Source organism: Cryptotermes secundus, unplaced genomic scaffold (assembly GCF_002891405.2).
Source record: "Cryptotermes secundus unplaced genomic scaffold, Csec_1.0 scaffold5, whole genome shotgun sequence".
Classification (NCBI taxonomy): Eukaryota; Metazoa; Arthropoda; class Insecta; order Blattodea; family Kalotermitidae; genus Cryptotermes; species Cryptotermes secundus.
This window is the reverse complement of record NW_019724742.1, coordinates 91,083-116,132: the sequence shown is the minus strand read 5'-3', so window position 1 is coordinate 116,132 and position 25,050 is coordinate 91,083. Positions and strand designations below refer to the sequence as shown.

General features: G+C 37.6%; 1 protein-coding gene across 7 annotated transcripts in view; it reads right to left on the bottom strand.

Annotated features, from left to right (window-relative positions):
• The window catches only part of LOC111862641 (transcriptional regulator ATRX), a 95,664-nt gene that overhangs the window by 49,503 nt on the left and 21,111 nt on the right, over positions 1 to 25,050 (bottom strand). For 6 of the 7 annotated variants that reach the window (XM_033750740.1, XM_023848158.1, XM_023848162.1 and 3 more), the window contains exons 6-14: positions 24,183 to 24,328; positions 22,435 to 22,585; positions 17,671 to 20,549; positions 16,336 to 16,517; positions 12,094 to 12,231; positions 8,540 to 8,703; positions 7,424 to 7,557; positions 3,286 to 3,324; positions 535 to 702 (exon numbers count right to left, since the gene is read on the bottom strand). In XM_033750740.1, the coding sequence (XP_033606631.1) occupies positions 535 to 702; positions 3,286 to 3,324; positions 7,424 to 7,557; positions 8,540 to 8,703; positions 12,094 to 12,231; positions 16,336 to 16,517; positions 17,671 to 20,549; positions 22,435 to 22,585; positions 24,183 to 24,328 (4,001 nt within the window). The remainder of the gene's footprint in view (positions 1 to 534; positions 703 to 3,285; positions 3,325 to 7,423; positions 7,558 to 8,539; positions 8,704 to 12,093; positions 12,232 to 16,335; positions 16,518 to 17,670; positions 20,550 to 22,434; positions 22,586 to 24,182; positions 24,329 to 25,050) is intronic. The other variant, XM_023848163.1, reaches the window with a different exon arrangement.

Here is a 25,050-nt window from a genome sequence, read left to right as displayed (position 1 = left end):
TATTCATCAGTGATTTAATCTAATTTAATAAACAAGATTACAACATAAAATAATATTAATTTACTCAGCACCCTAATATGTTTCAACTCACAAAGAGCAAAAGCAAAGACATAATACCATAACGTTGAAACTGTTGGATTGTCAATGCTTGAAGAGACAACCACACACTAAACTTCTGTACAAATATTTATGTTGCTATGATGAATACACAGACTAGCTTCAGTTTGTTGAGACATTGTTAGTCATTGTGTAGTAGCACTTTGGATGACTGGAAATTCCTCCACTTCGGTACTGTCCTCTCAAAGTACCAATATTAATCAAATTAATTAATTACATAAAGATATGTTATGTCCTAAAATAACGTGATATTGACTTTAATCAAAAGTGGCATATTTCATGCACTTCCCCCAATGTGATCTGATATCCTCCACTTAATATTCAATTCATATATTTGAATGACATATTTGTATGGAATTTTAACAATATGTACAAAATCACAAAAAATGTAGCAAAAGCAGAGAATGTTTCTGTTACCTTGGTGCATCACTATCAGAGGTGCTGTTTTTGTCAGAATTTGATTTCTTCAATGGCTTCTTCCGTTTCTTTACAAAAATTTCACCACTGCTGCTATGGTCACTGCTGGAGACGATAACATCAGAATCGTCGTCAGAGCCCAAGATTCTTCGCCTGACTCTCTTCTTCCTAATGGGAAAAATAAAATGCTGTACTTCTGTACCCCCCTGTTGTTTGTACATGTTTCTAATTATTTACTCAGCCCCTAAGAAGAGAAATTCTGATTACCTAATGGAAAAAAGAACTCATGACTAAAAATGAGACCATTCACACAAAGAGCAATCCATTATAATCTGAGTCTGAAATTAACAAGGTGGTCTTGACCAAATTAAACCCTTTGTACAATTAAAAGACAATATCAGAGATTGTAATTTTCTTCTCACATTTATTGAATTTAATATTACTATGTGTAACATGATTGATATCCAGTGAACGTTTCAAAGGTTAGATTATAATTTCAAGTTACTGTGGAAGAAAAACCTTTTGTACTTTAGAAGACTGAATTTAAACCTGCAAAACTATACTGCATTAATCCACCAAATTATTCCTCCAAACTAATACAAATTTACATTCCTGCCCTTCAAAGCATTTAAAGTACTGCTAAAAAATTCATAAGCCAATAGATCACTGTCACATTACACTTTCACTGGAAACCTTACAAAGCATCACTCACACATAACCCCCTCCCATAAAGACACAGTTCTGAGTCAGGTAATGAAAATACAGACTCATCTGCCCTGGTCCGAGACCACTGGAAAGTACCCATGAGGATCTTGAATGTTACCCATCACAACTAGAAGCTCGTGAATGGATGCCCCCTGGCATACTGTGAGCCAGTCATGTTGGTGACCCCACCAGAGGTCCCAGACTCTACCCTGAAGTTACAAGACTTTATTGCAGCTGCCAGGCCAAACTTAAGCGTGGAGAAATTCAAGAGTTGGAAGAGCTCCTCACCGAGTAAAGAGACATCTTTGCTATGGACATTCATGATTACAGACAGACCAACAGAGTGTGCTACCGTATAGATACAGGAGAGGCCCAACTGACTTGCCAACCTCCAAGGAGACGACCCCTGGCAAAACAGGTAGATGTGGGCGAGATGTTGAAGGACATGAAATGCTGTGGGGTTATCAAAGAGTCAGGCAGCCCCTCGTCAATCCCTGTCATTCTTCTCCAGAAGAAGAACAGAGACCGTCACTTCTGTGTAGACTACAGAAAAATAAACCATGTCCCACTGCCACAAATTGATGACATTCTGGACATGCTGGCTGGAGCCAAATGGTCTCCACTCTTGACCTAGTGTAGGTATTGGCAAGTGATCTACACCTGGATGACAAAGAGAAGACTGAATTCTTGACAGTTCACAGTCATGACCTCTGGCTTCTGTAATGCTCTGGAAACTTTGGAGAGGTTAATAAAGACAGTCTTAAGAGGCCTTACCTAAAACTCATGTATCGTGTACCTGGATGATGTGATAATGATTCTCACATTCCAAGAGCACCTGCTCAACCTGCAAAAAGTGTTCCAGTGGTTCTGAGAACCCCGCCTAAAGTTCAATATAGAAAAGTGCCAGCTCTGTCAGAAAAAAGTATGATACTTCAGGCATACTGTGTCACCTGAGGGGATAATCACTGACCACAAGTATAAACCCCTTCATTGGACAGTTGAATCTTACCTGTGACATAAACTGCTGTTCATACTGTTGAAGGCAGATTTTTCAAATAACCTTGCCTTTATATTTCATATTACCACCAACAGACAGCATCATAATCTTAACCTCTAAACTGTGAAATAATGCCCTGTGTATCACATAATATTTGTCTGGAAAAATGACTGAAAATTTATCAACATGAACAAAACCTACAAAAAGAGGCATCACTGCGGATTTACAGCATCGGTGCAGGTAAAGCAGCAAGTCATTTAATTATCAACACAAATACTTCAAATGTACAGCTTATATGTGGTACAAGCAATTTTAACATGTATTGTCCTTGGTAAATTATTACACTATTCTCTTTTATGCAATGATTCAGAAACTCACATATACTAATCCTTCTGTGGTCATGACCCAAACGTGTGCATATGGCCAAAGGCATATTTACAGGTCACAATATAACTACAGGTATTTGGTGGTAAAAAATAAAGAACATTTCCAATCTCTTCCTAAATTATATAAAGCAAGAACACAAAGCACTGTAACTTTCCATAATCATTTATGTACTTTTCTGCACAATAACTGCAGTCATAGACAATGCGCTATTTCACATTTCAAGAGCTACCGATATAAGCAAGATAATTTTTATATTAATTTTAGAGTAAATCAAAGTAAAACTTTGAATAACAACCTAATTAAGAGTAGCAGTTTCTTTGGAACTTGATGCACTACCAGTGGTAGTATATGAAAAACTTTTCCTTAAGAAGGTTAAGCCACATGGGTCACATTCATGTAAGCTTTGAAAACATGTTTAGAATTATTCTTTTATCAAAGGTTAAAAGGAATAACAAAGGTCTTTATCATCATCCTCAGCATGACTGTGAAAGAACAGGATATTAAACAACAGATATTATCACAAATGTAATATTTCAACTTTAAACAACCAAAATTTGTTATGCAACTAAAGGAATTACTGTACAACTCTAGGAAAGACATAAAAGAAATGTCAGTTGAAACAAGAATCATGCACAGCAGTTACCATAAAATTTGTACCTTACCTGGGCTTCTCTTCACACCTGCTCTTCTCTTCAGAATCACTACAAGTGAAGAGAGGTTGATTAATTTCTTAATGGCAGATCATAACCTACACCAATACATGCTGTAAGGTTCATACCAATCCTCATGTTACAATGTAAACATGGTATCACACATCTTGCAATAAAACTTCATAACCAATGGTGATTTGGAAAGAGTTACATATTTGAGGCATCCAGAACACATATAATGAATCTATTTGTTTTAAAATTTGGAAAAATCACGAAAAATTCAATTACAATTATCAGCACAGTAATTCCAAAAAATCTACATGTTTAACCTTTTTTCTCCAGTTAAATATAGTATCTGCAAAAGAGTTATTGTATCTATACAACACATGTTCAATTATCCAATATTCTTCTCTCAAGGGTCAGACCATTTGTAGAAGAAATTATTGGGGATCATCAGTGTGTGTTTCAGTGTAACAGATTAACTGCTGACCTGTTATTCTGCATTTGTCAGATATTGGAGAAAAAATGAGAGTAGACTGAGACAGTACATCACCTATTCATAGACTTCCAGAAACTATACGATTCAGTTAAGAGGGAAGTACTGTACAATATTTTCACCGAGTTCTGGATACCCATGAAACTACTTAGAATTTTTTAAACTTGTTTAAATTAAGCCTATAGTAAAGTCTGTATAAGTACAAGTCTGTCTGATACATTTCCTATTCAAAATGGTCTACGAGAAAGAGATGACTTACTGCTATTGTTTTCAACTTTACTTTTCAACTCTACTGTAGTATGCCATTAGAAAGGTCCAAGTAAACCCCAAGGAAATGAAATTAAATAGGCCATATCAGTTCTGGCCTATGCTGATATAAATCTATTAGGAAATACCATAATTGAGGGCTATTTGGAAAGTGACCTCCAGTGAACTGTTAAGAAAACAAGCAGTGAGAAAAAGAAATTTATTGCATACAAAAGTACATACATACTTATGTCACTTCTGAAATTAGTTACTCCAAGAATTGAGGCACTTGTCATATCAGGGAACAAGTTTTTGTATGCCTGTGTCAAATATGGCTGCCACCTGTGAGCTCAGCCATGTTTTGACACCTTCCATCAATTCCTCATTATTGTTGAAGCACTCTGATTGCAACCAGTTCTTTAGGTAGGTAAAGAGGTGGTAGATGCTTGGAGTGTCCGCCAGAATTGAGGTACATGTCATATCAAGGAATGTTTTTGTATGCCTGTGTCATTAAGTCTGCCACCTGTGAGCTCAGCCATGTTTTGATACCTTCCAACAACTCCTCATATTGTTCAAGTGCTTTCATTGCAACCAGTTCTTCAGGCAGGTAAACGGGTGGTAGTCGCTCGGAGCGAGATCGGGGCTGTAAGGAGGGTGGTTAAACAACTCCCAAATGAAATGCTCCAGGAGTGCTTGAGTGCAAGCAGCTGTATGAGGACATGCACTGTCATAGAGGAGTGATACACCAGATGTTAGAATTCCACACCTTTCATTCTGAATGGCCCTACACAGCTTCTTCAGTGTTTTACAATACACTTGTGACACTATTATGGCCCCTTATTGCATAAATTCCACCATCAGCACTCCTCTTCTGTCCCACAAAACAGATGCCATCACCTTTCTGGCAGGCAGACAATGTTTGTTTAAACTTTATTGGCTTGTTTGGTGAATGTGTGTGCATCCAATGCTTTGTCTGCTCTTTCGTTTCAACATTCACAAATGAAACCCAGATTTCATCACCTGTTACTTGTACGATGTGACTGAGAAATCCATCGCCATCTTTGTGGTACCGGTCTAAAAATTCAGAGCTGAAGCCATTCTCTGTGTTTCATGGGCAGCCATGAGCACTTTCAGAACCCATTTTGCACACAATACATGATAGCCTAGCCTGTGATAATCTTGTAGAGAACAGTGTGTGAAATTTGTGGAAATTCACATGAAAGTTCTGAAATTGTGAAGCACCATTTTTCACAAAGATTTTGGTCAACACTTTGAACAACAACAGCACTCTTCACAGATGGCCCAAAACATTGCTCTTCATCATGAACATTAGTTCACCCATCTTCAAACATTCTACACCTCTGTCTTACACTTCCTTCACTAATTACACTTTGGCCATAAACTGCCCTTGATTCAAGATGGATTTCCACAACACTTATGTTTTTAGCGTAAAGAAAGTGGATAATGGAATTATCAGTCACATAACACATCATAACTCACTCTGCAGAGGCAAAAACAAACACTAGGTGATGAGTTATGTGATGGTTCACAAGGCAGTGAGTTGTGATGCTACCTTGCATGTGCAAGCTTTACCCTGCTCCTACATTAGTTGTCAAAAATAAATGAAGGTTACTTTTTTAACAGCCCTCGTACCATACAGAAAAACACAGCTCTAACTGAGGGTAGTAGAGAGTTTGGTCTACAGGTAAACACAGAGAAATGCAAGTACATGTTGATGTCCCATCACCAGAAAACAGGACAAAATCATAAGACAGATAAGAGATGATTTGAAAATGTGGCAAAGTTCAGATATTTAGGAATGATAATAAAAATCAAAACTTGGCGCATGAAGAAACCAAGAGCAAATTAAATTCAAGTAACGCTTACTATCATTCACTTCAGACCCTTCTGTCTCCTTTCCTGTGTCAGAAAATTTAAAAATTAATATATACAGAACTATAATTCTGCCTGTGGTTATGTATGGATATGAAACTAGGCCTCTGACATTGATGGAAGAACAGAGACTGAAGGTAGCCATAATATGCCAAAAAACTAGTCTGAGTCCCAGCCAATTTGTTGTGCACTGTAAACGTGGACATGCATTTCTCTAATAAATGTTTAGATGAGCTCATGATCACAACATCCCCTCAAAACATCTCTCTTCTGCTCTTGAGCAAACTTCAAGACACCTGAAAAGGATGTATAACACTAGTTTGAGTTCACTTACCTCAGCTGTTTCACACATCCTATACATAAATTGATCCAGTGTGTGAGAATTTGAATACCGTGTCTTATAGGTTTCACCACAGATAAAAATCACAGGAATTTAGGTGTGGAGACCTCACAGGCCAAAATTTGCAACTTGTAAGTCTGTATTCTGATACCTCATTTAAAACATTAATGGAATAAATAGTAATGTGTGCTGTAGCACCATCATGCATACAATACCTGTATGCTTCTTCCATTTCCATAATAGTGTCCACAAAAAGTCATGAATATAACTGATATACCACTCTGCATTAATAATCTGTTAAAAAAATACGAGTCCCTACTATTCATGAAGCAGTAATGAAAAGTTATACATCAATCTTCTGACCGTGAAGGGATATTCCAAGTGTCTCTCATATTAATACTGCTCCAGTACCTACTATTCTGAGCATTAACATGGCCATTGCAATGGTTAATTGGTATAAATGCAAGTTTTGGGTCAAGAACACCATCATGTTCTGCCCACAAAAAACAGTTATAAAAATGCGTTCACGTAAGTATTCTACAGAAAACCCCACTGTTCAAGTGTACATTTCACCATCTCAATTCAATGCTGTAAATGAGATTTCTGACTGCATTACGAGAAAATAAACATGAAGAAAATTGACGTGTATTATAGTGAGTCATGATAGGTGCAGTCACAGCCAGAAAAGAAAAAAAAAAGTAACTGCATAGTAATGAGCTGATGGCATCTCTGACGACCCATTTACTGTTTAAAGTACATTCAGCTCCCCAGTCAGGAAAGCTGAATTCAGCCTGTCAAGATACACTCTGCATGCATGCACAAACACTGTAATTTTACATTTAATATTTACAATACCCTTATCTTAACACGTGTGATATTTAAATAATCAAATCCTGAGACTTAATAACATCTAGATTTTGACAGTTTTTGTCAAATCTTTGAAAATAATATGAAACGTTTCACTTAAAATTTGACAAGACTGCTTCTGTTTATCCTATCCAATTCATCCTTCATAATCATTCATCTTCCAAAACCATACAGCAAAACTGAAATTATACAAGCAACCAATTTCTTTTTCATGGTGTCATAGGCACTTATGGAATAAAACATATAACCCTGGCGTAATGTTTAGAAATTAGAGCCACTTAACAAACAACACACTGCAAAGAACCTACTTATCAGTTTCCTTTTGCTCCTTCTCCTTCTTTGTTTTCCATCGTCGCTCCTCATCACTTGTATCCAGGTCTGAAAGCCTCTCTGTCAGCAGTTTATTTTTACGCCAGTCCTCCTTCTTCTGTTTTAAGGCTTTCTGACATAAAAGAGTTAAGAAAAATGTGATGATGTGATCCTGCCGCATTTTTATTTGAGTATAGGAGAAATGTTAAAAGTACAAATGCAAGTTTACAAGAATGTTCAAATGACTACTGTTTTATAACACATGGTACTGGAAACTCATATTTCGAACCCTCTAAAGCACAGCACCACCTGCTTTATAAACATTAAAAAACTGAATTCTGCCCATACAGTCTACTTCATTTTTCATGTAAGTCTCAGAATAATAGCATTTGTTTTCCAAGACAAATGCCAGACAATACACGTTAACTGTTCATGTGCATCATATCTGTAAACAAACAATGATACACGTCCCCAATTGCTACATTACCACATACTACATACTTCACTTAGTGAATCAGTATGGTGTGTGGGAAAATAAGCATGTGGATGAGCGCCCAACTCCTTTTCATCAACAAAGTAAGGGTAGAATAAACAGGTATTTATTTCCTTGCAAGCCTCTTATTAATTTTATTTATGAAATACATTTCTATATATGCACCCTGTGGAAGTGGAAACTCTGACTTTTAACCATTATCAAATTTTATCAATATACAAAGGTAAAGCAATATTCTTAATATTTATTCTTAACTCAGATTTATTACATACTAAACTAGCACTATGGTAGCAGAACCTGACATTTCAAAACCACTAGTATTAAAACCCATAATTCTGATACCTCTGCAAAAGTTTCATTAGCAAACGCATATAGCATTATTAACCGTAACTCTCAAGGTGAACTTATTCATACAACAATAAAGGAAAACAGCTGTACAAAATTATGTAATACATACTAATTTGCTGTAACAGCCACAATGAATGAATATTGCCAGTGGCAACAAAAGGAAGTGAAGAGTTATCAAACTGAAAGACATACAGACTCTTTAACACTCATAAATCACCTCATACATTTACATGACATCAGCTTTTAATTTATATTCAGAGATTTTGGGAATTACCTGAGAATCACTTGATGAAATATCATCATCTAAGGGATCAGCGTCTGCCTCTGTTGTTTTATTTTTCTCCTCCTCCTCCTCTTTTGAAACATCTTCAGTTTTTACTTTAGCTTTTTTATCTTTCTCTTTCTCTTGCTCAAGTTCATCTTGTTTTTCACAAGAACCTTGTAAAAAAATAAACTTTTACAAATCCTAGTCCTTTGTCGCAATGCACAAGATTAAGTGCAACACCAACAAAAGAAGTAATCATCATGATCATGCTGGCACAAGGAATGAAAGATTGAACTACTGTGCTTGTATGTGCAAATCTAGATGAAGTGAATATGTGCCACTGCTGGTAATTAGAAAGTCAGAGAAACCAAGGTGCTTCAAGCATGTGAAGTCCCTGCCATGAACACAGAGACATAACAGCAGTGCATGAATAACATGTGCAGTGTTGATGGAGCTCCTAACATATCTGGAAAGAGCAATGGCAGCCAAAAACTGGAAAATACGGTTGTTTTCAGACCAGTGTGCACCACCATTTCCTTAGCAGCATTCCTGACTTGCCAGAGTTAATCAACAGGCACTTTTGAGAACTGATGAATTTTATATCATATCTGCTTGGAAAACAAGTAAAACAAATGACACTATATACGTTATTCAACAAAGAATAACATTTCAGAACTGACTATTCAACGGAGACAGCTGAAACATAGAGTGTATATTTGAAAAAAAAAATCATATTTAGTGTATTTTTCACAATTGAAGAGAAGGTGGAAGCCTATCAGGAAAAGATGGAAGACACTCACGCTAAGGGAAATGAGAACCAGCCAAGAATTCCTGAAAGAAGGCTGCCCAAGTTAGATGCCCATCATGAAAGTATGATGGCCAGGGTAGACTCCTAGCTAGAGAAAATTAAGGCCTGTACAGGAAAGACGCAGGACAAAGATTTCAAGTTATATCCAGAAGAAATGGAGGAAGCACCCTAAGGAAGAGGTCACAGTGGAAACTGCTGGAGCACTGAAGGAGCAGTATGGACACTGACATATAGCTGTAAGGTGTCATGGTCACTCACTCACTCAATCATGGAGCTGAGCTCTTCTTGAGAAGCCGCCAACCGTGCAGCTATTCAAGAACTTCCCAGCATTTTATGGAACAGGAAGGTTCATTACCGTGTTCACAAGAGCCCTCCACTGGTCCCTATCCTGAGCTAGATCAATTCAATCCATTCCATCCCATCCTATCTCTCCAAGATCCATTTTAATATTGTCCACTCACCTAAGCCCTGGTCTTCCCAGTGGTCTCTTTCCTTCTGGCTCTCCCACCAATATCCTATACATAGTCCTCCCCCATTTGTGCTACACACCCTGCCCACCTCATCCTCCTTGACTTGATCATTCTAATTATACTTGGAGAAAAGTACAAGTTATGAAGCTCCTCATTATGCAGTTTTCTCCAGCCTCCTGTCACTTCATCTCTCTTCAGTACAAATATTCTCCTCAACTCCCTGTACTCAAATACCCTCAGTCTACGTTCCTCTCTTAATGTCAGAGTCCAAAGTTTCACACCCACACAGAATCACAGGCAAAATTAGTTTTGTGTATTCTCATTTTTGTTTTTGGACAGAGACGAGAAGACATAAGGTTCTGGACTGAATGGTAGCAAGCATTAGCCGAGTTCAATCTCCTCTTAATTTCCTCCTGAATCAGGTTTCGATGTGTTATTGTTGTTCCCAAATATCTGAACTGTGCCACATTTTCAAAACATCTGTATCCTATCTTTATGTCATGATTTTGCCCTGCATTTTGGTGATGAGACAGCAACATACACTTAGTTTTCTCTGTGTTTACTTCTAGACCAACCTCCTTACTTGTATCAGTTAAAGTTTGTGTGTTTGCTTTATGGTATCCATATTATCACCCAGTAGATCCACATCATTGGCACAGACCAACAGCTGATGTGTCCCATTTATTTTCAGTCCCACCTGGTTTCCTTGGACCTTCCTAATTGCATATTCTAAAGCACAGTTGAAAAGCAGTGGCAATAAAGCATCTCCTTGTTTTAGACCATTCTGGATAGGAAATTTATCAGACAAATGTTTACCTATATGGACTTTACTATACATTTCGTTTAAACACATTTTAATTAGCCTCTCTAGTTTCATGGGTACCCCATACTCTCTCAGAATATTTTACAATACTTCCCTCCTAACTGAATCATAGGTTTTCTTGAAGTCTATGGCTAGCTGATGTACTATCTCACTGTATTCCCATTTTTTTCATATATGAAAAAATGAAAAAGTTCTGACCAGTAGTTGATCTGTTACATCAAAACTAACAGTGATGATCCCCAATAATTTCATCTATGCCTGGACTTAACCTTGAGAGATGAATATTGGATACAATTTTGTATGAATTTGAGAGCAATGATATACCCCTATAATTACTACAGCCAGCTTTATCACCCTTCTTGTCAACTGTTACAATAATAGACTCCTTCCACTGATCAGACAATTTTTCCTTATGCCAAATAGAAGTAATTAGATTATGGATCTTAGAACATAATATTTCATCTCCTGCTTAAAAAGTTCTGCTGGAATTTGATCACTATCTGGCGATTTATACCTTTTCAATTTTGCAATAGCACTTGCAACCTCAACAGGGCTAGGATCACGTAGTGATTTACATGTGTGTTAATTAGGGAAGTTGTTGAAATCACTTACAGGTGCTCAATAAATCCAATTATCAATTCAGACCCTGCGTCTACTCACTAACATATGATAATATACGAGTAATATATTTATTATTATTATTATTATTATTGGAGGGGGTGGGTTTCCTCATGCACCGCGACTAATAGCCTATTGTACGTCCCCCTTTGATATTCTACCAGTCGCCATACCCTACCAGTACTGGTGCGTGCTATCAGCCCCGTTCAGCCAACAAGTCGGCCCTCGGTACCCGATGCTTCCCCCATCTACCAGAGGCATTGGAAACTACTTGGGCGGGAAAGTTTTTGCCTAATTTTGCTCAGAGGTCTCCTAGAGACATGAGGATCTTTTACGTGCCATAAATCTATGACACGGGACCCACGGCTTAAAGTCCCTCCCGGAGGACTGGTTCCCTGAATTTTTCCGCCCTTAAAAATTCCACGACCTTCGTTGGGTTTCAACCTGCATACCTTGAGTCATGAGGTGGGAACGTTACCCCTAGACTACGGAGGCCACTTTACGAGTAATATATGAAAATGCTACCTACATTGGCCAAAGAGAATAATCTACATGTGAAAGGATCAAGGAACCAGAAACAGTGGGCTCAAAAAATAACACTGTAACTTGTCTGACACCATGACAGCCAAACAGCATAATAAGAGGTATGTGAGAGGCCTAACAGCTCAAGTGGGCAAGTTTAATTACATAAAGTTGTGGAAAGTGATCCCAGAAGGTGTAATTGCCAGAGGGTGGAGGTTGTGGTGAAAAGAAAACTTATGTCCTGATGATACAGCTTCACCTGAATATGAATAATCAAGGTGTTACACAAATTATGTGAGTTCCAGTGACTGTTACTTCTTACCATTGTCATCGTCAGTGGAACTTCCAAGCAACAACTTCATTGCCATTTCATTTTCCTTTTCAAGGAGGCTCTTCTTTATTTTCAAGGCTTTTATGGCCTCTTGTTCAGAATCAGACGCACCTGAACTCATACTGTCATCTGTGAAAGACATAATCAGCAAAATAATGGTGTTAACTGAAATGCTAGCTTAAAATGTGATCTCAATTACACTTATATTCTCCCCAAAAGAATAATTTTAAACCCACTTGCCACATGTCCATACAGATATTGTTTTACATTACATTGCATTGCATTCCATGGATCCAAAGTTAGTCAAAATGACTGTAGGATGTGGAATATGTCATATAAATACAAAACATATGTACAGTCCCAATGGAGTTCTCACACAAGAGAAACCAAGAATACATGGTGACTACACACAAGGATATTTAAAGATACATAAGTTATTTTCCAGACAACAGGTATTCATCAACAGAGTAGAATGAATGTGTATTTAAGTATCGTTTCAGTGCTATTTTAAATCGGGTCTATTTCATTCATAAGACCTTTGAGATCAGACAGCAGGTTATTAAAAATTTTGATCCCAGCACAATATGCGCTTTTCTGACAGCATGAGAGGTTAGCATTTGGTTTATGAAGACAGTGTTTGTGTCTTGTGCTAAAACTGTGTACATCTGCATTCATCTGAAAATGTTCTTTGTTATTTGTAATGAAGTTTATTAATGAATATATATATTCACAAGGAAAAGTTAAGATCTGTAGTCTCTTAGATAGATCTCTAATGCTGTTTATCTGTCTCTGTAAAAAGAACCTGATAATTTTAATTTCATGCATCCTGCTGTGTTACAATATATACAACTTCTTTATTTGACCGTCACAACACAGCAAATATAGAACTTCAAGGACAATGCTCAGTATAGTTCTGCTACATGTTTCGGCCACGAGTGGCCATCATCGGGCAAACACACTTCAACAAACGTACACCATTGAACTGCAGTACGTAAAATTTGATACAATGTTATAAACCATTTAAGTTAATTTGTACAAGAATACAATAAGTAGGTTATTTAAAACAATAACAAGTCATATATAAAATTAAAATCTGACTGATGTTTAATAACATCGAATCGATCATTGGTTTTACGTTTCATACATTTCTGTTGACGAAGAGTAAATTCGAGTTTCTTATAAAATTGTGTAGGAGGTCCAATAATGTTGTGAATTAATAAATGGAATAGTTGGGGCTTCATCATATGGAGAATTGTAATGTATGGAAAGTCAAGAAAACTAGTGAAGACAGAGAATCCAGTCTAGAACCCATCTTGTCGTAAGTCACGAGCAAACCCCCCTATTGGTGACAATATGCATACCAAGTGTCATGATGATAAGTTCTGGCATTCAAGTAATATTATGGTTACTCCACAGTCTGGGAGGCTTAGATGTTGGTATTACTGATGGGAGGGATTCATTACGTATGCTGCTGAGATGGCCTCAGGTGGAATGATAATACGTGGATTGACAAGAAAGTTAGTGAACTCATCACAGTAGAAGTGCTACATACCTCATTGCTGAATATCACTGTGGTTCCCTTCAATGTATTCCCCTTGGGAAGCTATGCGCCTGCTTATTCCACCCTTCAAAACAATTTTGGAACTGGTTTTGTGGCCTTCAAAGCTGCCATCATATTACTCCTGATGTCATCAATGACATCCTTTCAATGACCAATCCTTTCAATATTTCCTTTATGTTGAAGAACAGAAAAAAGTCACTGGAAGCTACATCTGGTGAACAGTGAGGGTGTTCCAGCACAGTTGTTTACTAGCTGAAACTCCGTCACAGACAGTGTTCTTCTGTTGAGCTCCTTTGGCACCATTTTTGCACACATCTTCCTCATGTCAAGCTTTTCATTTAAGATTTTCCTAACTGTTTCTCTGTCAATGATCGCTTGCTCTGCTATGCTCCTGACAGTCAGCTGACAATTTTCACGCACAATCTGATTAACTTCTGCAACGTTTCCTTCAGTTCTGCTCATTGCTGGCTATCTTGACCTCTCTTCATCAGTGGCACTTTCTCTTCCCTCAGGAAAACGTGTCACCCACTTGTATGTAAACTACTGTTTTCTTTTATTAGCATTATTCCTGTAAACTTCAACCAACATCTCTCTCATTTCGCTTCCCTCTTGCCAAGTTTAACAAGAAGCTCTGACATTCTCGCAACAGCGCACCAAAACACAGATAACAACACATACAAATAAGAAAGAGCCTGCCATAGGTCAACAACACAGCTGTGTAATGCTGATATGCTAATGTCATCAGACCATACTGAGGTTTCTATCCATTGCTGCCTTGGCAAGTACATAGTGGGGAGTTCGCAAACTTTATTGTCAGACCTCGTACAGTCCATGTGTTAAGAGTGACTCTCGACGTGGATTTCGAATTGAAGAGTGGATTTATTCAGTACTTAAATGCTGCAATCACAAATAAGTATAACCCTACTTACAATCTACATACTACAAATATCACTATAAATACAGCGCACATAAAGTCTTCTCACTTTTCAATAGTTGTTTCTGGGCAACAGATTTTAACACCCTGGAGATTCTTCCGATTCTGCACAAACTGCACCAACTAAGCCTTCTCGTCACAGGCGTCCTTAGATTGTCTCAGTGCTTCAACTGCATAACTCCCAGGCTGTAGACCATTTCACATCAACATCCTAGTCTTCTCTTCACAGCCTGACTTTCAATTGAGAACTGAACTCGTTGCTCCAAACTGTCCAGTTATAACATCTCAGCACAGACGAGACAGAAAACACGATTCCTCTGTTGCTATTCAGTTGTTGCTTATCAAGAATCTGCTGCGTAGCAATGGACATGGTTCCACTGTTTGTTTCACAACCGTTGCCTAGAAACAAATGTTGTTTCAGAGCCATTCGGTAGTAATGGTTGTTTCTCTGGCTCCATGGTTCTTGCTTTGAGCAAATATGTCACAATACCAATATCATGATGACTGGTATAAGTGTTCAAGCAATATTAAGATTTTGGCTCAACAATCTAAGAGGCTACAAGCACACCATTGAGATGGCTTTAGGTAGCATGATAGACACACCAAGTTCTATGAAGACATGCTCAGGCATTCAAAATTTATTATATTATGGAAGATATACAAACAGACACACAGCAAGGTGATCTCACAAGCCTACCTGTTTTCTTCAAAATAAGGGAAGTATGCTAGAAACTGAGAAAAATGTAGCACTAATGTGACTAAACATGGTAAATTACTGTTCTCTGGGAAATTATTGTGACATGACAGCTGAAAACCAGAACAGAGGAACCAGAAAGGACACGCACTTACTCGATAAACACATTCCTACAGCAACAGATATAGTATTGTGACATGTTGAGCTATGGATCACCCCTACCTCCCCAGCGGTACGTGGCGGTAACGTGACGCTCGCGTTACTACGGTAATAGGCGAGTTCCCACCCCGCCACTCCCCTCCGCGTTGACGTAACGCGCAATGCTACGTACCCGTAATCAACTTCCTACTGTGACGTGGCACTCATTACGCAACCGGCAAGCACTGCAGCTATATAAGTGAGCTTCACAGCAGCTACCAGTTCAGTTCTAATGTGGCTACCGCAGAGTTCTACTGTGGCAGTCGGCGACTTCAGTTGTACTGAGTCAGTCAGTGAGTCCTGGAGCTACCGCCGAGTTAGCCAGCAACTAGTCAGTTGTATTCTGGCATTTGGAGTGTACTAATTGTGATACTGCAGATAGCAGTAACCGTAAATCTGTAATTTGGGTGATTGTAAGTGCGAGTGTGAAATAAAATTCGCTACATCAAATACATCGTGAAGTTATTTGTCGCGATATACGCCCGATACGCGACAGTATGTACAACAACAGAGGTATAGTTAGGGGTGGTGATTTCTATGCAATCAGTGCTGAGGCTTATAATGAGGATCAACAGACAAGTGAGTCCCCTATGAGTCAGCATCCATAGTTGAAAGTTAGCCAAGAGCACAGGGGAGAAGGAATCTCCATTGTTAGAAGCTGCTAACAAGAAACAACTAGTGAAGACATGGCAAGCCAAGAAGACTTAGTGTGTACTGCAGTTATCTGTAGAGTGTGTAGAATAGTAAGAGTGTTAGAAGTATTTGGAGTTAGGAACTTCAAGCATCAAATACACTGCATAATCAATCCAAACCATGTCTAGTCACTAACATATGACAATATTTTACCATCAGCATCCTCCATTTGGTTGAAGAAATCGATCAACCTCTGCTCCTCTTCCTTCTTCTTATTCTTCTTGGGCCTTCTCCTTGCCTCTGTCGTGCCTACATCACTTGAATCTTCTGCATCACTGTCTCCCGTGTCATACTTATTTGCTCTAGCCTTCTTCAGTGACCTCAAGTTGATCAAACTGTGAACAATGACATGACAAATATATAGAGTCTGAAGCTTTCAGAATCTTATGGGGGATCAGCCATGTCAATGTTGGCTCTTAACAATAACATGGCTGATCCCCCAAGAAGATGTCAGTAAAAAATAAATATAATTTTTTTAATGGAGATACTAAACACCCATGGAAAAATCCTTCTAAATGCCAAATATGATGAAATAAGATTTTTTCAAGAATAATTAGGGAGAATTTATTTCAATACAAGTTGAACTATGCCACCCAACACCTACTACTTTCCTTCAAATATTTCAGTCCAATTTGGGTGGTGGCGAGTTGGGTTGGAGAGTGAGTGTGTGTATGCATGGGGGCAAGTGCGTGCATGTGTGCCTTTGTGTATTTTGTGGTGCATCAGCATCCATGGCTGTTTGTGATAAAAATACAGATTCAAGGTCCAGAACTAAACAAAGCACAAAATGAATGTATACATACACATGTCACATTCTAATGGATCCAAAAGTAAAATCTGGGGGAGAACTGCATAATTATTAACAACACAATGGTACAGTAAAACTGCCAATATGTCAGGCTGTAAAGGAAATTGTTATACAGGTTAAAAAATGTTGTACATAAAATAAACCAGACAAAAGGAATCCTTCACCTTATCAGAAATTATGTGAAAGACTAAAACTTCAAAATTACACATACCAGTTTCTGTGAAATACAGATTTTTCAACTGACCTAATCACTCCAGCCCTGGCGTCAACTCAGCCTCTAACAGAAATGGTACCAGGAACCTCCCTGGAGGGAAAGGTCGGATGATGCGTAAGGGTGGCAAACTTCACTGCCATCACTGCGCTGTCTAGAAAATGTGGGAGCCTTGACATCTCATAACCCTTTGGGCCTCCACACAATGTTACAAGAATAGTATTACCCTTACCTTTATTTAGTATGGTTTCAACAAATAATACAGGTATGGAAATACAAGGAAGATTTTTAGTTTGTGGATTGAGTCCATGGCTCTTCACTTCACGGTGGACAGTGCACCGCTTGCTGAGAGGCACATATGAATTCTGCCGATGAATTAGCATGCCTGACAGCCAATAACGTTTCAACTGCAGTATAACTGAACATACATCATTGCTAGAAGATTGTAATCAATCAGAATTAATCTTACCTGTCTATTTCATTATCTCCTCCGATATTCTTCTCAGATTCTTCATCTCCATCACTGTAGTACTGTTCATAGTGTTTCTGGAACACTTCATCAGGCAGATGTTCCACATTTACTGTGCAATTGCATCTTAACTTTTCATCCTGTTTATATGCCTCTGTGTCCTTCAGTCTGAACTTCTTCTTCCTACCCTTGTCCACATTTCTATGTTGTCTTCCCATGGAAGATTCTGATTCATCTGTTTCAGATGATAAAGAGGAAGTACTTTCCCTGTATTTCTGTGTTCGAGATTTTGGACCAATGACCCGCTTCTTCACAGAGGTTATATCTTTGCAGGTAGCAATTCCTTCTTGCTTTGCTTTCCTTGAGTGTTCCTTTCTTTTCTTTTTTTTAACAGTTGTATCTGTGCAACTACTATCATCATCGGTTGTGTATTCAAGAAGAGTTTGCTGGGCCCTTATACACTCTTCTGTGTACCTAAAGTTAACTACAGTTCCTTCCTTTATTATATTCTCCCCTATTGTTTCACCTTCATTGATTTCTACTTTAACTTTCTCACCATCTTTTCTTTCACTTTCACATTTTGATATATCATCACACATTTCTAATTCACCTACATCACTACTTTTATTTTCTTCATTTAGTTTTACTTTATCTTTCTCATCACCCTTTTGTTGTCCTTCACATTCTGACATAACATCACTCATTTCTAATTTAACTTTATCACTACTTTCTCCTTCATCATCACTTTCCAATTTCTCTTTCTCACCACATTCCTTTTCACTATCCTTTTCCAGGTCTTCATGTGTATCCATTTTATTTGTCTCAATACTATACTCATTCTTCTCTGTTATACACTTCTGTATCTCCAGTTCCTTTATATCTTCTGCAGAAACATCAGCGTGAGCTGTAGCTATAGGATCATTTTCCACATTATCAGATATTTCTAGAGTTACAAGATTGTGTTCATTAGTGTCAACTTCTCTGTCAACCTTCTGTCTCTTTACACTGGGCATCAAATCATCATCTAAAGATTCAAAAGAGTTTACTCTCTCATTCTTCCCATTGTCAGAAACCTCACCACTTATACTTTTCTCACATGCATTGCCAGACAGGTATTCTATTGTCGTAGCACTACTTTCACTTTCATTGTTACTTACCTTCTCATTCTCTTTATTTTTATTGCCTTCACTTATTGCAGCCACATCAGCACTGTTTCCTTCACTTTCGGCATCTGAGTTTTCATAATTCGGCTCATCAGAATTTTTGGACTGATTTTCTTGCATTACCTCTTCCATAGAATCAACAGATTTATCTTGAGCATTATGAATTTCTGCAACTACACATTCTGATAAGGTATCTTTATGGTCAACAAAACTTAATGTAGATACGCTTTCAAAACTTTTTCCAAACTTGTCTTCCTCATACAAAGTACTACTATTACCAGAATTGCTTGTTTCCGATAGCACCACCTTATCAGCAGCTCCATGCAGTAAATTCATGTCTTTCACACTGTGTTCAGCAACAGTGGCCTCTTCATTCTCTGATGAATCAACCTCCATGCCCATCTTCCTTTCACTGACTTCATCAACTTCCATATTTCCAGCATCCTCAGTTACATCTGGACAGACAACTTTCACTGTTTTCTCCTCTGACACACCTTCCAGTCCCACATCAGTTTGTTCATTTGATCTCTTCATGGAAAATTCATTGTCTCCCTTGCAGTTTTCAGAACTTTCAGTGTCATTCACTGTAATATCAAGTTTGGGATCTGCTTCCATTTCCAACACATCTTCCAGCTTCCTTCTTTTCTTATCTATCACTGATTTTTGTAAATTTCCCTCATCTTCAACAGTATTCACTTCCCTATCATCACTCTCACTCCCTTCTTTCACTAATTTTCTTTTTTTAGTGTCCTCACTTCTCACTCCTGTACTCATAATAGAATCTGCACTTAAAATCTCTCTTTCCTGTGTGTCAGTTTCCTTGCTTTCAATCCCAATATTATCATACTGATTTTCAGTATGTGACTTAAGTCCAACGTCTTCACCACCTAACCCAATCACTGACACGCTTCCACCATCTTTGCTCTGCTCTGTTATACATTTCTTGGTCTTGCCTTCATAATCTCGTTGATTACTATTGCTTACATCTGCACAAGTTTTACTGGATCTATGCCTTATCACCCGCTTAATCCAATACTTGTGGTGTAAAGACAGGAAACCCCCTATCTGTTCCAGATTCTCTCCAGCAAGTTTCATCAGCAACTGCAAACTGCTGACTACTTTATCTACATTTTCTGGGTCAGTCATGGCCTTTAAACAAACTTTCTTCTCTAGATATCTTCGTGCTCGAAGCGCTAGAGTTTCACCCACAATAGCAAGTTCTTTACCATGTTCTTCAAGCCAATCACAAGCCAACTTAGCAGTCTTTTCATCTAACTCTTTAGGAAGTTTCTTGTCTGTAATGCCCTCTGTAGTTCCACCATTAGAGTGTCCTGCTTCCTGTTCTGGTTTTGCCTTACTTTTTTCTTCTGTCCCCATAGCAACCCTAGAGTTGCGCTTTCCTTTTTTAACATTCAGTTTAAGTCTACGCTTAGACTTTTCTTGATGTCTTTCTTTTTTCTTGGAATTATCCGAGATCTCTTCTTCATTATCTGAGTTCTCACCTGAATCTGAAAGTGCAACAGATCCATTTTCTTCTTCCTTCTCACTCCTCTCTGAATCAGATAATTGAACACATTCAATTTTCCTTTTAGTTATTTCTTTGTCCATAATGACACACTCAGAATCACTATCTTTCATTTTATCCTTCTCATCATGTTTCTTTCGTGAGTCCAGCTGACTACCATTATTTTGCTTATGTCTATTCTTGGAAGACTCCTGGAAATGAACAGTAATGTAAAATTGTATTAAATTAAACATAGCACAGTTATGGCTAGTATTCACTGTTTTATGAAACCGACTGTAACTACAGAATTATGGGCAACTATAACAACATACACGTGGTCTGACAATTAAGTTCGTGAACTCATCACAGTAAAAGCGCTACATACTTCATTGCTGTGGTCACCTTCAAACTACTACCCTGGGAAGCTATGCCCTGATGCCAGCACCTAGTTCACACTTCAAAATAATTTTGGAACTAGTTTTGTGGAATGACATTCAGAGTCGCCATTGTGTTACTTCTCAAGTCATCAATGTTATCAAAAAGCCTTCCTTTTAATTTAAGTACGATAGACCACTGTAGGTGGCGGTGCCGGGGCCAAGAAGGCCTACCCTTCATACAATACATTCACTCCTTTTAATTTTCCCTTTATCTTTAGGAACAGAAAAAAGTCATTTGGGGGTAGATCCGGTGAATAGGGAGGGTGTTCCAGCACAGTTATTTTTGCCAGAGAATGCCACGTGAGAAGGTGCACTGTCGTTTTGCAAAATACATGAGTTGTTGACAAAAAGTTCTGGTCCTTTCCATCTAACTTTTTCATGCAGCCTTTTCAATACTTCCAAATAATAAACTCGGCTGACTGTTTGTCCAGTTAGTAAAATCTCATAATGAACAATCCCTCTAATATAAAAAATGTAGCAAAACTGTTTGGACTCTTTGAGTTGGACTGATGGACCTTTTTTGCTCATGGAGAATTGGCAGTCCTCCATTGTGCACTTCACCACTTTGTTTCAGGGTTGTACTGGTTGATCCATGTTTCATGCTTTCTTCAGTTCTGCTCGCCGCTGGCCGTCCTCATCTCTATTCATCAGTGACACTTTCTCTTCTCTTAGAAAAACATGTCACCCACCTGTAAAGTGCTATTTTCTTCATAGCATTATCCCCAAATATCATCTAGCTACATCCGTTTTTAGGGCTTTCACATCAATTGGCTGATTTGAATTTATATGCAAATTTTTGCATTTTAATAATAATGAAACAGAATTCATGTTCTATCAGGATACAAAAAATGTCTTTCCAATCTACCTTATTATAACCCACCTCAACAATAAATTGAAATGTGCTGAGATGGACTGAGTCCTCTTCTTTTAACAAAGTAAAGGCTTTGTTCATTTTACCAGAGAAATCTAGGACATCTCTTACATAAACAACTTATTCTGTATGGTCTATGTGACTCAGCAAGAAATTTAATCCCAAATTAGATGTACGTGGATTTAATATTATTGATACATTGTAAGTTTAAGATTTCTTTCTCAGTTTTTCATAAACTTCTCACACATACACCTTACAAATTCCTATTTCCTTTGAAGTTCAATGTGTACACTTCCTTGCTTTTTTCTTCTTCTGCAGCATCATAAATTCCTGATTCAAATATCAGGTACCTTTAACCAGAATTTTCTACAAAACTTGAGAATACACGGGTGCTCAAAATGGAACTGAATTTGATAGTTACTAATAAACACTGCAACAATAATTCTCTCATGCACAATTTAATTACCTGCCCATTCATAGTGAATATTTTTTGTTTCATTATCCTATGTCAGTATCAGACTATATACCATTGATGAAAGGATGGTTAACAAATGTGAAGCAGTTGCCTATTAAAATATAAGTAAAACATGCTTACCTAAAAACCTAGCAAATTTTGTCAATATATTTAGCATTCCAAATTTTTGCCTAAAATTCAAACCTGATCACTCATCATTGATTTTCATCACTCCTATGCCATGAAATTACAACTCGATCCATTTCTGCTCAGAATCTTTCTACTATTATGTACGTCATTATCTGCCAATAATGATGCCTTAAAAATAAACTTACCCGCTTTTTGTTTGAATACGAGTCATCATCAGAACTGGTGTCAGGGCTGGAGCTCTTCTGCCAATGATTTGATTGCTGTGACTTACATTTTAACCGCTTTTGTTTCTTTTGCATCTGTTTAAGTTTATGGTGATTTTCTCTTTGTTTATTTCTAACAAAAAAAAAAAGGAATTAAATGCTTCTGAGTTCTATGCTTGTAACAGCAAAAAGAGAATAGAAAAGGGCAAAATACTAGGAAAGAAGGAGGAATAACAGACAGACAAAGAAGAATGAAAGTGCAGAGTGAGAGGGGGGGGGAGAGCGAGGTGGGAGGGAGGGAGACAAAAGAGAATCTATTTAAGCATATACATACATAGGAAACCCTTGATTTATGATGGGGTTAGGTTCCTGGATATGCTGGCATATAACAAATTGGCATAAATGAGAGACAAATTATAATGTATTTCAACGGGATGCATTCCAAGTATAAAGAAACTAAGACTATTATAAATACAAACCAATCTGTCCAATGTGACATGTAAGTTTTTACTACGTTAAAACTTATCTCCCTTACATGTTTCAGTCCTTACAGGCCATCTTCAGAGGGAACATCATTACAAACTGGAAACTACCATCACAATAGGTGTTTTGATTTAAAATACATATACTTATATCCTATAATGCACAGTATGCATAAAGTCGAACGTTTCACAATCACAGCAGCTTCCTGGTGTTGTAAAGTTTTCAAAAGTTTCTAGATGTTATTTAAAAAACCTTTATTGTCAATAGTTAAAAATTTTTTTTTAAACCACGTAGGTTCGTGTCCGTACTCCTATCATCCTTCTTGTATGGGGCAGATTTTGTGCCGCCTGTCTATCTTGANTTCACAACACAGCAAGCCACAAACAAATTCCCACTTCCAACATATCTAAGCCAACTTGAAGATGTTCTTGAAGAAGAATGATATAAAATTTCACTAGAGACTGTTCAAAACTTGTACGAGTCCATTCCAAAAAGGACTACAGCTGTACTGAAGGCACAGGTTGGTCCAACACCATATTAATACAGAAATGTGTACAGTATCTGTAATGTTTCCATTGTTTTGCCCAATCACTGTAAATTTCACTTGTCGCTGTTGTCGCTCTTGTTGCCGCTTCTGCTGCCATTGTTAACAACAATGGATTAAGATGTCATCAATTGTAAGAACACATAAATTTAGCAATAGGTTTCCAGGGATAACAACACTTAAGATGCAACAATGAGCACAGGTGTAATATTGCTGAATGTTAGTTAATACTTGGTAGTTTCAGCCTCCAAGCCCCCATTAGGTGCTTCATACACTGTGAGATGCAATGATGTTTTTAACAATGGGCATACACAGAAATACTTTCAAAATCTCCTCTGATGCTACCTTAGTGTTTACTGTTCCATGCCTAGTGTCATGGACACAGACATTTTCCATGCACTTCAGTCAGAAGCAATATATTTTGTTCATACTGAGCCTTAGATGGCATCAAATGTAAGATGCACCCCAATTTCAGAAATTTTAAAATGTCGAGAAAAGAAAGCATAGCTCATAATCAGTGAAATGCAATAACAATGTAATTGATCAATTTTCATATTGTGTTTAATTCTAAACAAAATACTTAACTTTATTGTTGAAAAAGAAGTCTGCCCTGCAATATATTTCAAAATTATCTGCCTGGCCCATATTATGATTTGAGTTTGAGACCCTTTACATAAGCACAGCACAAAAATTAAATAAATACCTCCGAATCTTCTCAGAATATGCCCTAGCATTTACACAGACAGCACGCAGCTCCCAAAGGGGTTTTCCATTGCACACAAAGCACTGCCAATCTTCCGACTCGATGTCACTGAGGATAGAACGATTTAAATTCCGTTTGATGCAGCTCTGTAACAGGGGAAAAAAATATCTGCTTCATAATAAAGATTATGACTTATAACCTTCATCCTGAAAATGTTTATACATAGAAAATTTTCATTCCTAAGAATATCTAATTATGCAATGATCCCATGTCTGGGTGACACATTTCAAAAAAAAAGAAAAGGAAAAATATAAATACATAAAGACAAACACACAAACATAAAAAATTATCAATGTTGACAATAATGTACGGATTCCTCTGTGAATGACCCTATTCTCTCCATCTCCTTAAATTAATCTCCATAATTTAGTGTAATTACGCGAACTTCAGACAGGTTTGCAGTGAAAAGCTATATACAAATAAACAATATTTTTAATTGAAATGAAGTACCTCGTGCCATATTTACGCAATCAAAATTCTTTTATGTGACTTCACTTTTCAATTTAAAAAAATTCCGTGAAACAAATTTCAAACTGAGAATTATCCACATACAAAAACTGTCCCTATTCTTAACATGGATTCTATGCAGGAAGAAGAAACATGTATTTATGCGTATTATGTTATGCAGTGTTTTTCAAAAACACAAACACTGGCTAAATTACGATGGGTATCCATACCATGTAAAAGTAAAAAAGTAAAGCTATCCCTGTAATAGGCGATGAAGGCCCACAGGGTTGTGAGACATTGAGGGTCTCACATTATTTAGACAATCAGCTCATAGATGGTGCTAAGGTTGTCAGCCTTATGT